Source organism: Acartia tonsa, chromosome 14 (genome assembly GCF_053477335.1).
Source record: "Acartia tonsa isolate MP-2025a chromosome 14, ASM5347733v1, whole genome shotgun sequence".
Taxonomy (NCBI): domain Eukaryota; kingdom Metazoa; phylum Arthropoda; class Copepoda; order Calanoida; family Acartiidae; genus Acartia; species Acartia tonsa.
Genome location: NC_137273.1, coordinates 34,231,956 through 34,248,911, shown reverse-complemented (window position 1 = coordinate 34,248,911; position 16,956 = coordinate 34,231,956). Strand labels below are relative to the sequence as shown.

Here is a 16,956-nt window from a genome sequence, read left to right as displayed (position 1 = left end):
GCACTAAAACTGTGAGTACTTTAATTTATTCTGAATGGTTGGTTCTATACTATAGTGGCACCGAAACCTTTCAAAGGGGTAATTTTGTTTATCCACATTTTTATAGATGTTATTGTCTTATCCCTTTAGGTCCCTGGGATTCTTTGCTTTTCCATGGTTTATCTGACACTTTGTAAGAGTCTCTGGGGATACATTTAACATATTCTATCTATAGGCGTGGCTAGACTTTTTTGGTAGGGGGATTGGAGTTAGTGGAGTGGGGGTTGGAAGTGTAATTGATGTCTATGGTGTGTGTTAATGTGTGTAGCAAAGGATCTTACTAACCGCTGAACTGATATGGTTCTAATTTACAGTTAAGCTTTTCATAGATCCAAGGAATATTTTCATCTGTTTCAGAGGAGAGTTCCATAACCCTCACAAGAGAAATCGCCCTTTTTCTTGGTTTCTTTAACCCTTAACGGTCGGGGGGGGGGGGGCGTTGAACGCCCCCCCATCCGGTTTTTTCTATCTCATTTTCTGTGTGTGAAAGATAAAGAGCCCAAACTGCTTGACTTTTTAAGTATGGGTATGACACATAACTGAGAGTTGGAATTTTTTGAATATCTACATCCTGGCGGGCACAGGATGCCAGCAAACCTGGCAGGGTCATCCAGGTAAAAAGCAAAAATATTTTTTGACTAAAACAAAGCATTTTATCATACCAAAATACTAAAAAATCCTCTAGTAGTACATCCTTATATGAAATACAGGTGTTCAAGTCACTTTCAGGTTCCAGGTATGATCCTGCAGGTCCTGATCCTCCAGGTCTCCAGAAATCTGTAAAAGGCTCCTGTGGCCGCAATTTTTGACTTAGAGACTTCAAATTTTAAACTTAAGCTTTTCTTACATGTCTCCATAACGTATTAAAATTCATATCCGCCGCCGTTTTCCCGCCGACCGCCGACTACGGCGGCTGGCAGCTGCCAAGTACAGCTGCGGCCGCTGAAATTTATATTTTGATATTTCTAATGTAAAATTTACATAAAAATAAACATTTTCTGGTAAAAATTTTTTCTTCTAGCTTCAAAAATAAGAAAATTACAGCCGTTTGAAATTTTTAAATAAAAAAAGACCTAAAAACAAAGGTTGTTAAATAAAAGGGTGAAGGAAGCGAAAATTGACTTAAACTTAAAAAAGGTCGGAAATTCATTATCAAACAGGGGACTTGCACAAAAAAAGCCCCCCCCCCCCCCCTTCCGACCGATTAAGGTGCGGCAAGGGGCCCGACTGTAAAGGGTTAAAAGATAAATTTAAAAGTGAATGGTTGACTCCCCCCCCCCCCCCCCTCCATTCTCCCTCCACTCAATTGCCCATAGGCCGTTGTAATTGATCAATGGTATAATTCATACTAGCCTCTCATTGGTCACTTGTATTGTATGACGTCATTTTTGGAGGCACTTTACGCTGTTTCATTGGAAGGTGTACATAAATTTTTGTCCACTTTCTTGCTCCGGTAATCTGTAAATTATGATAAATTTTTCAGAATTAAATATGAATGCCTCTGGAAAAGGGTTGGTAGCTCTTTATCTACACAGGAGGGGAGAACAATGGCTCTGGCAGTCTGTAGTAGAACAGGTAGGGAAAAGAGTTGGTACCTCTGAATCTGTACAGGAAGTGGGAACAATGAATGCCAAGGAAAAGGGTTGGTAGCTCTGTATCTGCATAGGAGGGGGGAACAATCAATTCCTCAGGAAAGGATAGGTTGCTTTATTTCAGAATAGGATAAAATGGCCCTGGAAGTCATTTGTAGAACAGGCAGAAAAAATTATGGTCCATATGTATTTTCATTTGGCTTATTATTAGTTTAAATATATCAAATTTGTCCTATAGATTTCAAACTTGGCATGATTCCCGTATAGTATTTAATGTTCGTTTGTCTGTCTTTCTGATTTGTTTAGCTTCGCTTTTATTGATGTTTTAAAGCTTGTTTATATTAAGGAAGAGGAGAGACAATTATCATCTCTTCAGCATGGTGGAATTCTTCATTTCAGAAATGAAAAAGGCATACTAAAGGTATTTCAATCAGGAATCTTAAGGGATAAGACAATGGACGATAGATTAATGTACATGAACAAAATTGCCTCTTCTGTAGATTATGATTAGTGTCCAAACTATAGACAGGGTAATTTTGTTTATCATGATAGGGGAAGAACATCAATTTTGCGTCCATTGTCTTATCTCTTTAGGTCCCTGTCTAGTACAGAATAGCTTAGCAGAAAAAATTAACAAATTCAAATGTAAAATTACGCAACCTCGTATGTTAAAAAATCCACGCAACCTTTACATTTTAAAACTCAATTGGTTCAGTGGTTAACAACATCTTAAGGGAAAGCCAAAACAAAATTATTACTACTTTATATAACTCTAGCGGCGAAGCCCTAGAGGACTCTAGGTGCATTTCAGGGGGAATGGTTGGTTTTGGGTGAGGGGGAGGGTGGTGATTTTTCTAGGGGCTATTTTTTGTGAGGTTGATGGTAACCTCCTCAAATATAGTTACAAACCTTCCCAGGACCAATGAGAAGCTACTCTGTAAATGAGGACCATATAGGTTTAGCGGTTAGGAAGATCATACGGTACAGACAAATAGACTTTTTGTAAGGATGAATTAAATAATTTAGACTGCTGTGATATTCAGCCTTGGCTCAGGCATGGTTGGTCTTTCTAGGGCTGTCAGGTAATAGTTATTTCTCGCAACGTATTATAAACAGCTCTCCGCCGATATAAAATGTATGTACAATTATAAGATTAAAACCAGTTTTTTTAGCCCTGAGATGCCAAAGGCACGGGCTAAAATAGCTAGTTTTAATCTTATGATTGTTAAATTATATTCGTAGAAAACTGGATATAATACGAAGATAGACATCGTTTTTTTCGTATGGATGAGAACCGGTTCTAATCCACCGGATATTAATCGGCTGTGAATGAATGCGAGAAATGAAATTAAATTTAAGCGGGAGGGGGGGGGGGGGGGGGGGGAGTAGACGACCCATCACCCACTTTCATTTCTATCATTTTAGAAAAGGAAAAAAAATGGGTGAAGGTAATATTGTTTTCTAGTGGTAATTTTTCTTGGGAGGGAAAAGAGGTACCCTCTGTCAAAATAGTTCCAATAACCTATGAGAAGTTACATTGTAAAGGAGAAACATGTTCAGCGGTTATTAATACATACAGATATACACGCAGACAAACAGATAGACTGTTACTTTTACAGAAGAATATTTGTAATTATGAAATCAAAATATTAATAGCTTGCTTTAAATAGGAAAATGGAGAAATTTCGCGTTAATTTAGGTTGCTAATGTATATGGACCTCATTTATTGGTCAGTTCGTTCACCCAGTAGGAGGTGTGGGGATGTGGTTAAGGGGGTGGTGGGGTAACAGTATTTTAGCCAGCTGTTAAGTTCCATTTTACTAGAGTATATGAAATTTGAAAATCTGGTGCAATATCCAAGTAATAATATATTAATTAAAATGAATACCTTTATTTTCAAGGACGTCCAATGGAGGGGGGGGGGGGGAAGTAAAGGGTTAATTACTCCCCCCCCCCCCCTTCCCCTCAAAAAATAATTTAAGTTTGAATTTTTACTGCCCTCATAAAAAGTATAAAGCTTGGACTTCCTTGCCTATATGATAAAAAGAATAACCCCCCAAACTTTTGAATTTTTACCCCCCCCCCCCCCATGAAAAAAGCTTGGACGTCTTTGTTTATTTTAGAGCATTTGAGGACAACAATATGAATCTGGTTCACATAGAGTCAAGAGAACATCCGGCAGGACTTATTCTTTATTATACAGAAGCCTCTCTAATAAGTAGCGAAGCTACTCCATAATTAAAAATAACTGTCAGTCTTAAGGAATGGAAGAGGGGAAAATGTGAATTTCTTGGCTGGTGTTCAAAACAGATCACTGATTTTCCTCCGTCGTTGCTCTGTAGGCCATGTTAATGTGCTACAAAGACCATTACATTCTTTTGTTTTCATAACTTTTTGAATTCCTTTTGATATATAAATCTATAATTCTAGATAGATTTAGATCACGCCATGCTACAATTGAATCAAGACAAAAGTAAGTGCCGAGCTCTGGGACCTATGTATGGTGAAATTAGACATAAAACCATGATGATTCCAGGTAAAACCAAAATATTTAAGCGAAATCTTTTTGAGAAAATTAGATTTGAAAATTTCGGGTTATATTTTCACCCTCTAGGAGTTGCCGTATAATCATGACAAGAAAATCAAAGATTATTTATTTAAAATTTTGAACATCTTTGCTTTTATGAAGTCTTTCATAAAACCTCTCTATATATGATTTATATAAGGCTGAACTTAGCAAAGCAACTGATAAAATGGCCATTAATTAACTCCCTTCAGGAGTGGTTTTATGAAGAACTTTATAAAAGCAAACTTGTTCAAAAGAAGGTGTATCAACTTTTTTTTTTTTAGCTAGCCGGTTCTTTTAGTAAGTAGTAGATGTATAATTTTTCATAGAATTCAGATATGCAATCGGTTTTTTTGTAGACCTCTTATTTTTTAAGTAATTTAAGTTTAAAAAAAAAAAATTAAGTCGATTTTAAGGTACTAAAATGCAACAAAAAAAAGAAAGAAAATGGCCATTATGAACAAAAATAGTAAGATCTTTAATTTGACACCTTACTTTTTCAATTCTGTCAGGTAATTATTGAAAAAATCGATTTTTTTTTTAAAACCACGAGAATAAAAACTTTGAACTTAATTTTATCATTTCACAGGTAAAAAAATATGGGTTCATATATACCTTTAGAATCAGAAAAATATTACGAATCCATTGTAAGCAAAATTGAAAGAAAAGTTTACAATATAGTATATAAACTACAATAAAAGGAATTTTATGAAAATATCATATTATATTATACAGGCAACGTCTTAATTCTTGAATTGAGTATAAAAATGGGAAGGGGGTAAAGAGGGGGTAAAAAAGGGAAGACGAAAGTGTTGCCTGAACAAAAAATATAATTGGCCATTTGTTTATTTTTTATTTTTTTACTTTTTTTTCAATTTTGCTTTCAATGGATTTGTAATATTTTTCTGATTCTAAAGGTATATATGAACCCATATTTTTTTACCTGTGAAATGATAAAATTAAGTTCAAAGTTTTTATTCTCGTGGGTTTAAAAAAATCAATTTTTTCAATAATTACCTGACAAAATTCAAAAAGTAAGGTGTCAAATTAAAGATCTTACTATTTTTGTACATAATGGACATTTTCTTCCTTTTTTTTTGTTGCGTTTTAGTACCTTAAAATCGACTTAATCTTTTTTTTTTAAACTTAAATTACTTAAAAAATAAGAGGTCTACAAAAAAACGATTGCATATCTGAATTCTATGAAAAATTTTACATCTACTATTTACTAAAAGAACCGGCTAGCTATAAAAAAAAGTTGATACACCTTCTTTTAAATAAATAATCTTTGCTTTTCTTGTCATGATTATGCGGCAACTCCTAGGGGGTGAAAATTGAAATTGAAATTTTCAAATCTAATTTTCTCAAAAAGATCCTGCTGAAATATTTTGGTTTTACCTGGAAACATTATGGTTTTCTGTCTAAATTCACCATACATAGGTCCCAGAGCTCGGCACTTACTTTTATCTTGATTCAATTGTAGCCTGGCGTGAGATATAATATGTCTTATTTAAAAAGTTGTGTTTCCTAGCGAGCACAGAATTCCCCCCATTTATAATTAATTTGAAATTAAGGGGAGTTAGTAGCTTTTTTCTTTTTGCCTAACTTCTACGGGGGACCCTAACCCTGCAGGGCCTATATGTGAGGTGCCCTGACCCTAATTTCTTTGCAGAATAAGGAAATTGATTCATAAAAGGATTATGACTAAGGATCTTAAATTTTTATTTTGCTTCTGTCTTTTTTTTGTGGGGGGGGGGGGGGGGGAGACTTAATGCAACATTACTTTTTTTAGCTGATTTTTGAGCTTTTGGGGAAAGAGTGCATGAATGCCGTGTTCTATTATTTGATCAAAATATAAATATAAAGAATAGAAATGTAATTAGACGAAGCCTGGGGAACTAGAGATCTACTTGGAGATTAATTCTGAAAATTCAAGGAACATTTTTAATACATTATTAGTAGTGGCGAGACTGCTATACATAATATTTGTCAGTAATTCTTTAAATTGTTGAATATTTTTGTCTTTTTTTTAATTTCTTCAATTACAAAGTATTTAACTTTATCTAAATGTGTAGGTTTATTTCACTCATCTATTTACAGTATCTTATCCTTATGGCTTTTATAAAAGTAAAAGGATGCCTGTCTGTCTGTGTCATGCATGCAAGTATCTTGCTAATTATTCTTAATGTCCATTAAGAAGGTTAAAGGTTTATAACTAATTTTGGGGAGGTAACCTTACGCTCCCCTGAGAATTATATCCCTAAAAAACTTCCTTAAAATTAAAATTGAAAGTAAAGGATCAACTAACCCCCAATCTTTTCCTCAATTGCCCATAGAGGCCTCTAGGGGGCAAATCTACTAGTAAGTAATAATCAAATATCTTTCTCTTTCTATTACTGTTATAATTCTAAGCATACCATTATTATCACTGTCTATCTATCCATCTACTATACAGGGATTTTAGATAAGACAATAAAAAATAAAATGATTTACAACCTAAAATATGATAAACTAAATTACCCCTTCTGTTGGCTAAATTTATTTGTAAAAAAGATTGAACACTACTAATTTGGAATTAAGCAATCAAAATTAATTAAAAATACCCAAGGTTTTTTTTAGCTAACAAATAGGCTAACCTAGTTAAATAACTACATTGGGTACCAGTGTATTTTCTACACCCCAATGTCCCCTCCCTAACTGATAATATATCATATCTTGCTGTGTATGATATATTTTGTTCTTGAAGTTTTCATGTTTTGTTCAATAAAAATATTCAGATATTTCAAAAAGTTTTTAGGGAAGTAGATACACTATAATGCCTTTTTGACTATTCCCCTTAAATTGCCTAGTCAAGCACATGACCCCTTCCACGATTTTGTTTGATATAAATTGAAAAATATGGAAGGGGAGGGGGTATTTTTATTAGAATTATTTTTATTTTGGGTAGAATTCATGGATCTAAAGGGATAACACAATGGCCGAAAAATTGATGTACATCTCCAGTGATGGTACACAAAATTACCCCTTCTGTACATTACATTAGTGGTTGAAACGTTTGGACACTAAACCTAATGTACCTATCAATGAAAATTTTATTTCAGTCCCCAAAGTTATAAAGCCAACGAATAAGAAAACTTTACCATAAAACTTTGGGGACTAGTTTAATTAGCAACAGCTAAATGTCCTCTCCCTCACTCCCTGGTATTAGTATTCGTTTTTTGAGTGGTGAAACTCTAAAGGCTTTTTAAAAAAAAAATATGTCTGACAGCTTCCAAAAAAGAAACCCAAAACATGCCTAAATAATGAACCTTGTATCAACTAAAGGTTTGTGATTGCAGACAGACACACAGAAATACAAACAGACATATTTTTACAAAATTTTATTATTTTGTGCTGACCTACTTGTGAACATGCACACGGACATTCTTGTTATCCTCAACAATATGTGTTTTCATAATATTTCAAAATGTACTTTTCCAGTATGGCCTCGAAACCTATCAATATCCGCTGGATTAGAACCAACTCTTACCAATACAAAGCATCGTATTTTTAGTACGAATAATAAAAAAATATCATAAAATGGGTACCAGTTTTGATTGTACTGGCCTTCGGCTTCTTGGTGCTAACTGGTTTTAATCCTGTAATTTTTCCTTTTAATATCCGCGGAAAGCTGTCTATAATACGATGCGATAAATAACTATTCTATCAAATATTCATATCTAAGTTTCTCATGTTTTTTCATCCAAAAATACAAACTCAAACTCTAATATCTGCTAGAAAAAAGTAATATCGAAGAAGTGATGTCATTTATAATTCATTGTCTTATCCCTGAAAATTCCTGATAAGAATTATATAAAATGTAAATATAGGCATTTTCCTTAATTAGAGTAAGAAAGTTATCTAGCTAGGAATTAAACAAGGATCTAAAGGGATAAGACAATGACCGAAAAAACTTATGTATATTCCCAATGATTATAAAAAATATTACCCTTCCTGTAGATTACAATTAGTTGTTGAAACGTTTATACACTTTAAGACTTAATAAATGAATCAATCAAAATTTAAAAAAAAACTCCCAAAGTTGTTAAGCAAAAGAAAAAGAAACGTTATCATTAAACTTTGGGGACTAGTGTAATAAATAGTCAATGTCCCTTCCAACCTTGGAATTCAGTAAAGAGGGGGGGGGGGGGGAAGAGTAGTACATTTAACTTTGTTTTAAACTTTACCTGGCCTATTCTGTATTTTTAATAGGAGTGGTAGAATAATTATAATAAAATTGATGTATATTTAGGATATAATATTGGGGCCAATGGAGTGTAAATTATACTAGTACCCAAAGTTTTCTAACCCATTAAACTTTTTAGCTGACTAAAAACTTTGGGTACTTTTATTTAATCTTGATGGAATGGTTTAAACTGAAAGTATCCAAATTTTCAATTATTTATTTCAATGTATAGAATTTAATAAATTAGTATATCATTCTTACATACATCAACTTATCTCCCATTGTCTTATTCCTTTTATAGGATGTCTGGTTTGAAGAGTACAAGTAAAGTCCCTCCACAGATTATGGCGTCATACGATAGAATAGCTTATGAGAGGCCAGTATAGGCCATTGTAATTGACCAATGGTAAAATTTATGCTGGCCTTTAGTTAGTTATTTTATCGTATGACGTTATAATCTGTGGAGGGACTTTAATCATTTTCTAAATTTTTTAAAAGTTGTATTAATTACTTGAAGCTTTACTAATTAACAAATTAACTTATATTTAAGCTGTAACTAAGATCTTAAGCATACAAATGCCGCACTATCAGAGGTGAAATTAGAGGAAATGTCGTCTTTTCTGATCCAACGGAGTAAGGTTTTATAGGCATAGGAAATTTTCACAAAGAGCATGACGAATGACTCAAGGAGCATGACGAATGACTCAAGGAGCACTCCCTTTCTGATACAGCAACAATAAAACAATTAAACACAATTACTACATTAAAAAATAATGCATAAAATAAAAGTATATTATATTTGTGGATGTTTAAAATTGTGGCCCATTTGCTGGCATCCTTCCCGTAATTAAAGAACTTTAAGTTTGCATAAGAAAGTTAGGATTTTCAAAGACTTACTTTATACGGGAGGAGATGCTGTCCTTACACTCAAACAACAACCTAGGATAGGATAACCAAGGGCAGCCAAATGTCTCCTTTTCTGTCCAAACACCCGGGGTTTTAGGTTAAGTAACACGCATCAGACAACTAACTCTTTGATTGCTCGACCTTTGTCTGAGAAGTCCTATCTGTGCATGGTAAGGAATTTCGCCTGTTTTGGGCCGAGGTATTTCTCTACTCTAACTATTAATGTCGCACACATGACATAAAAGCAGTAGGAACCATTAAAAAAATCTTAAGTTTTGATGTGGTGTTAAGTTAAGATTCGAACTTATCACCTCCCCAACAACGAGCGGATGCACTATTTGTTGAGCCACAGTCATGGGTCAAATACTTATTAGATTTTCATTAAATCTAATAGAAATTGTTGTTGCTTTCAATCAATTTTGGACACACAAAGCCCCTACCCCACTTATTACAAAAATCCACATATTTAGCCCCTTTATGTATCAAGGGACAATGATTTGGACAATTAATTATAAGAAAAAAGATTCCCCAAGCGCTCTTATCTTGGGGGGGGGGGGGTGAGTGCTTTTTGGGAAAGCACCATCTTCATTTCACAGAATCCCCCCCTTTAAAAAAATTGTGAATAAGAGGGTTGAGGGAGTGGTTTTTATTCGTTTATTTATTATTTTAGGTCAGGTTAGGTTAGGTTATATTAAGTACAGTGCCCTCAATGGGTTTTTAAAGATTTGATTACATTTGATTTTTAAATATACTTTTAATTATGGGGGAGGGGGTTTGCTTGGTAGGCACTTTATGGAAAAGCTCCAGCTTCATTTTCGTAAATATTATCATCCTTGTTTTACAAAGAGGTCTCTGAAAACCTTAACTTTAGGTTATAAATTTCCTTGCATAGAAAACTTTTACACATGTACAACACAAAAAAACTTATTTTACCTTACAATTTCATTTGGAAAAAATACACATTTTGCAATTTGTAATTGAACACTTTAAGTTTTTAGAAAAGAGTTTCTATTAATCATTATTATAATTTTAGAAGAAAAAAAAGGATGATAACATCCATAAAAGCAAAGGTTCTTTATATAGAGTAACTACACAGTAAGTAGAGGTCTGAACAAAAAATCCGTACAACCAACACAAAATTTCTCTTATTTCTGCTTATTATGGACTTACTTACATTTCAACACTTATAGTGATGCTTTGCTTGATGGTCCTAGGAATCCTTATTTCATTATTACAGTAATTAAAAATCATATAAGAAGATGTTGTTCTTAAAAAAGCCTAAAATCATAATGTTTAAAAAGGACATACGGACATTCTGGTAATGATAATAGAGATGCTATGGTTTCTAACTAACACCCAACTTTTATTGAAATCTTTAGGACAAGTTTAAAATTGGTAGGACAATTTTATCATGCCTATAGTAACGGTTTTAGCTATCATTTGCTCTATAAATTAAAATGCTTCTTTGAAAATCTAATCTAAATCCAATTTTAGAGGCCTCTTAAAGGGGGGGGGGGCGGGGATAAGAAAAAAGTTATAAACACATGATTATTACATATATTTAAAATGTTTGTTAGTGATTGGAATACCATTCAACACCTTGTTGATACATTAAAGGTAACAATTTGTAGATTAACTTGTAGATTGTAGATATTAAATTATAGATGGATATTTAAATCGATAGACAGATTGAAGAATAGATAGATAGTTAGATAGGAGTATAAAAAGATGAATATACATACATATATAGTATATTAGCTGGTAATTAGAAGATAATAAATGAAAAGTTAGATATGGATATTAGATAGATGGAATTATAGATGAATGGATAGATGGACAAAAAGAATAATATAAAGGTATAAGGTTAGATAGATTTTAAATAAGATGGACAAATATACATTTACATACACTAGCGGATTCGCACCTATCCTCAAAGGGCTTTGCCCCAAGAGGTAAAAAAATATGAACCTCTGTTGCACCAGCACCAGCTGCAACCTTTTAAATCAACTCCCTAAAAAACTAAGTTTTTTGGGGAGGTTGAGGGTGTCCCATCCCAAGAAAATAGCTAAAAACCACCACAGGACCAGTATATATATATATATTCCCAGAAGAGTAGAATCCAATCGGTTCAGTGGTTACTGAGATCTTTAGGAACAGACGGACGGATGGACAGGCGGACAGACAGACGGACAGACATCAATCTAATTTGTATTACAGATATAGAGATACATATGAAGATGATTAGAGAGATAGATGAATGAAAATGCTTTTAGAGATTATCATTCTTGTTTTTCCTTTAGAGATCTTAAGGGATTAGGCAATGGAAGATAAATTGATTAACATCCTATTTGATGTTAACAAAGTTACCTTTTCCGTACTAACAAAATATTGGTTATAAAGTTTTGACACTACAAGTTTCAAACCAACCAATCAAAATTTTAAAAAGTACCCAAAGTTTTCAAGCCAACGAATAATATATCATGGTTATAAATCTTTGGTTAAAGTTAAATTAACAGTCCAATGTCCCCTCCCTCCCTGTGTTTTCTCGAGCAAACAATTAGAGTGGGTGGGTTACCATTAGAATAAAAAATTTGTTGTATTTATCATTCTTAGCCAGGGAGGGAGGGAACATTGCGCTCTTTATTAAACTGGTCCCCAAAGTTTTATAATAACATTTTCTTATTAATTCGCTCAACAACTTTAGAGACAATATTGAATTTTGAATGGTTGGTTCATTAAAGTACGTGTTTCTAAGTTTCAACCACTAATTATAATCCCCAGAAGAGGTAATTTATAATAACATTTTCTTATTAATTCGCTCAACAAATTTAGAAACTTTATCGAATTTTGAATGGTTGGTTCATTAAAGTAAGTGTTTCTAAGTTTCAACCAATAATTGTAATCTCCAGAAGGGGTAATTTTGTGTATTAAAATTAGGGTCATTGTCTTATCCTTTTAGACCCCTGATTCTTAGAACAATGCAAAATTATTTATATTCTTTTACCTTTTCCTTACTAACAATTGCGTCATTATTTTAAACAAATAAAAGGAAATTCATGTTAATTATTAATGAAAAAAATCCGCGAAAAAAGTGAAAAGATAAGTTTTCAGTACCCAAAGTTTTAAAATCATGACCTGCCATTTACTGTCTCAAAACTTTGGGTACTTTTAAGAAATCTTAATTGTTTAAAACTAGCAGTGTTCAACTAATTTTAATTTCAAGAAGGTGTATTTTTGTTTATCATAAATTTATCAGTCATAGTGTTATCCCTTACGATCCCTGGATTTTATCTATAATACAAAGTAGCTTGATGTCTGTCCGTCTGTCCGTCCGTTCTTCCGTCCGTCCGTCCGTCCGAAGCTTAAGATTTCGGTAACCACTGAACCGATCAGATTCTACTCTTTAGGGAATATACCTACTGGTCCTGTGGTGGTTTTAGGCTATTTTCTTGGTGGGTGGGACACCCCCAACCCCCCAAAAAATGAAAATTCCCCCCCCCCCCAAAAAAAAGTTTTCATATTTTTTTCTAATTTTACTTTTTTTCTGTTTTTATATATTTTTATAAATTTTTATATTTTTTATATTTTCTTTATATTTTCAATTATTTTTCTTCTCTTTTAAATTTGTTTTCTTCTTTTAAACTTTGTTTTATTAAATTCAAAAAGATTGTGAAAACTTCCTTCTCCTGTAGGGGCGAAGCCCCAAAAAGGCTAATGGCAAAGAAATTTAAAAAAACAATAAAAAAGAAAAATTCAAAGGTTTTAAATAATACAAATCAATATAAATAAATATAAAAAGTTATAAAGAGTTATAAAAAGTTATAAAGAGTTATAAAAAGTTATAAAATACAGAAAATATCTAAAAAAATGTAAACAAAATTTTTTAAATTCTCTCCTCAACCTTCAGGAAAAAAGCCCCTAGAAGCTAGGGGCGAAGCCGCTAGTGATATAAAAAGGACGAACTTACTTATACTTTAGGCCTCACAACTTTTAACATAGCATCAGCGATCATGCGGGATAAGACAATGAACGATAAAATAATGTACAAACCCAATAATGATAATCAATATTAGCTTTTCTGTAAACCAAAACCATTGGTTGAAAAATTTGGACAGTATTAGTTTAAAACCCCCAAACAAAATTCAATAAAAAGCCAACAAACAGGAAATCCTTGTAGTAAAACTTTGAGTACCAGTAGTGTGATTTGTATTGGTGTATACATCTTGATGTAGCAGACTCCTACAACTTCTATTAGATCTAATAGATGTATTAATTATTCTTGTTTGGGTATAGTTCTTGATTTAGCAGACTCGGGTCCTACAACTTCTATTGGATCTAATATTTATATTAATTATTCTTGTAGGAAATACTTCTCGATGTAGCAGACTCGAGTCCTACAACTTCTATTAGATCTAATAACTATATTAATTATTCTTGTAGGAAATAGATCTTGATGAAGCAGACTCGGGTCCTACAACTTCTATTAGATCTAATAATCATATTAATTATCATTGTAGGAAATAGATCTTGATGTAGCAGACTCGGGTCCTACAACTTCTATTAGAACTAATAATTATATTAATTATTATTGTAGGAAATAGATCTTGATGTAGCAGACTTGGGTCCTACAACTTCTATTAGATCTAATAATTATATTAATTATTATTGTAGGGTATAGATCTTGATGTAGCAGACTTGGGTCCTACAACTTCTATTAGATCTAATAACTATATTAATTATTCTTGTAGGAAATAGATCTTGATGTAGCAGACTCGGGTCCTACTACTTTTATTAGATCTAATAATCATATTAATTATTATTGTAGGAAATAGATCTTAATGTAGCAGACTCAGGTCCTACAACTTCTATTAGATCTAATAATTATATTTATTATTATTGTAGGAAATAGATCTTGATGTAGCAGACTCGGGTCCTACAACTTATATTAGATCTAATAATTATATTAATTATTATTGCAGGAAATAGATCTTGATGTAGCAGACTCGGGTCCTACAACTTCTATTAGATCTAATAACTATATTAATTATTCTTGTAGGAAATAGATCTTGATGTAGCAGACTCGGGTCCTACAACTTCTATTAGATCTAATAACTATATAAATTATTCTTGTAGGAAATAGATCTTGATGTAGCAGACTCGGGTCCTACAACTTCTATTAGATCTAATAACTATATTAATTATTCTTGTAGGAAATAGATCTTGATGTAGCAGACTCGGATCCTGCAACTTCTATTAGATCTAATAATTATATTAATTATTATTGTAGGGTATAGATCTTGATGTAGCAGACTCAGGTCCTACAACTTCTATTAGATCTGGCAATTCTATTGACTATGGAGATATGATCAGGAATATTTCACATTAGATTAACAAAACAAAGGATAATAGAATGGAAGATAAACTAATCTTCCCCCTCTCCCTATTTCATTTGCCTTATGAATGCATATAGTAGGAAGGGAGGGGATGGGGTAAAGGGTGTGGATGAGGTGTATCGTTATTTTAGCCAGCTGTGAGTATCACTTTATCAGAGTACATGAAAATCTGGTGCAACATCCATGTTGATTTATGTTATTTTTGCTTGGATAATAGGGGATATGAAGTCAAATTAAATATTTATTTCAGTCAACAAATTGAAACACTATTATAATATCAGAATATTTACATAGGTATATTGTTTAATGTTTATATAGTTTTATTTATTTTAATACACAAGAAATATCAAATATGTTGCCTAGTGGCAGGATCTAACGCAAAACACAATGTCGAAATTTTTTAGTATAAAGAGGATTATTAAGCAATAACATTATGATCATGCGGTAAAAAAAGTTAATAGATAACGGAAATAAATTGAAAATAATTAAGTGTATTTAATTGTTTGTTTGTTTTTCCTTTACTTAATGTTAGTTAGGTTATACTGAGTACATGGTAGCCCCTCATGGTTAGGGTAACACAGGCATCATATAAGCCTCATAGGGTTATTTTCCCCCCGAAGTGGATAGAAAAAGGGTGTCAAAAGTAACCCAACCAATTATTATAGGGGGGGGGGGATGTTTTGGGGGGGGGGGAATTTGTATACGAAAATCTTTAAATTATTCCTTGAAATGTGAGATATACAACACTACATAACATACAGGTTTCCCAAGTGTATTGGAGATTTAGACTCGTGTCAGAAGGTTCTCATGTACGGCACTGATCTAGGAAAACACTTTATTATGGCCTTAAACCATCCTGTGACCTATGTGGCGCTTCCCTAAAAAATAGCAATATTTTATAAACTTTATAAACATTGGCTTTGTTTTAGTAGCTATGCTTTAATTTACTTTGTCTGTCCGTCCGTTCTCCACGCTGTATGGGAAATGTTATTTTCTCTGCTGCTATTTGTGATAGAAAATCAAGTTGAAATTCTAATTATAGTCTTTAAAATCCCGTCGGGAGTATAAAAGTTGATAAATGAGTTATAAAACCCGAAAACCCCAAGTGCTGGAAAGTGTCATGTGTGACGTTATAAAATACGTCTATTGTCCATCTTTTTTTTAGGGGTTTCTTTTCCCACTTCTTTTCTCACCCATCCTTTTTAGACGTACTTTTATGACGTCACACATGACACTTTACAGCACTTCCTAATTTTGGCCTATATAATCCCTAAATAAACCTATAAATACTCTTTTTTGTTGTTTAGCCCCACTGTGTATTGCCACAACACTTGTAAAAGTTGTAAGAAAAATATAAGAAATGAATGACAAAAGCGACAACCACAACAAGAATAAAACTCTACAAAGAATTAATTAAAAAATGTTAAGTAATTGTGGCTGTGTTTAGTGCTCTAGGAAAATGGAGATAGATTGTCACAGCTTTTGGCCTACCTATTCTATTGACGTACTAGTAGAGGGAAAGAGAAAGCGAATGAGGAAGAAAACCCCTAGAAAAGAGATGGGGTATAGGGTATTCACTGACGTCCATAGAATAAGTAGGCAAAAGCAGTGACAGCCATCCCCATTTTTCTAGGGCACTATAGACAGCTACTTTAAAAATCAAATTGAAAGAGAAGGGGGGGGGGGGAAACTCCGGCCCCATTCACCTTTTGCCTCTAGGGGGATATAATACATCTATAATCCAAAACAGAACAATGTCTGTCCTTTCTGGATTAAGGTAAAGTTTTTTCTAACCACTGGACCAAATGGGATCAGGTTCAGTAAATATACTGTGATGATTCCATGGTTTTATGCTATTTTCGGAGAGAAAAAATTACAGGATTGGTATATACATAAATCCCCACCCACCTCCCATGAAGTTTTATTCCAATATAAAATGTGTTCGATTATCTTCCACACCTAATGGATGGGGCGAATCCACTATTTGATTGCTACATTTGGAAATAGTTCAATAAATGAAAAAAATATAGTCAGGCAGACAGGTATTCACTAATAGAGCATTTAGTGTTCTATAGTGTAGCTTATCTTAAAAGAAAAGTACAACAAGACTTTCAGAACAAAATGTTAGTGGGACATTTACAAAGAGATGGTAGGGAGGGGACATTGGACTGTAAGTCATATAAGTACCCAAAATTTTTAAAACTTAGGGTACTTTAAGTAAATATTGATTGGAGG

The 16,956-nt window shown here is 33.1% G+C and overlaps 2 protein-coding genes across 3 annotated transcripts in view; one reads left to right on the top strand and one right to left on the bottom strand.

Annotated features, from left to right (window-relative positions):
* Positions 1-16,956, bottom strand: part of LOC145306504 (uncharacterized) — a 354,771-nt gene that overhangs the window by 51,680 nt on the left and 286,135 nt on the right. The gene's annotated exons all lie outside the window — the stretch shown is intronic.
* On the top strand, positions 1,527-14,714 carry LOC145305434 (uncharacterized). Its single transcript, XM_080147051.1, has 7 exons — positions 1,527-1,614; positions 1,978-2,052; positions 2,658-2,713; positions 3,755-3,809; positions 6,081-6,133; positions 10,906-10,945; positions 14,616-14,714. The coding sequence occupies exons 1-7, from the start codon at positions 1,531-1,533 to the stop codon at positions 14,712-14,714; spliced, it is 462 nt and encodes a 153-aa protein (XP_080003177.1). The 5' UTR covers positions 1,527-1,530.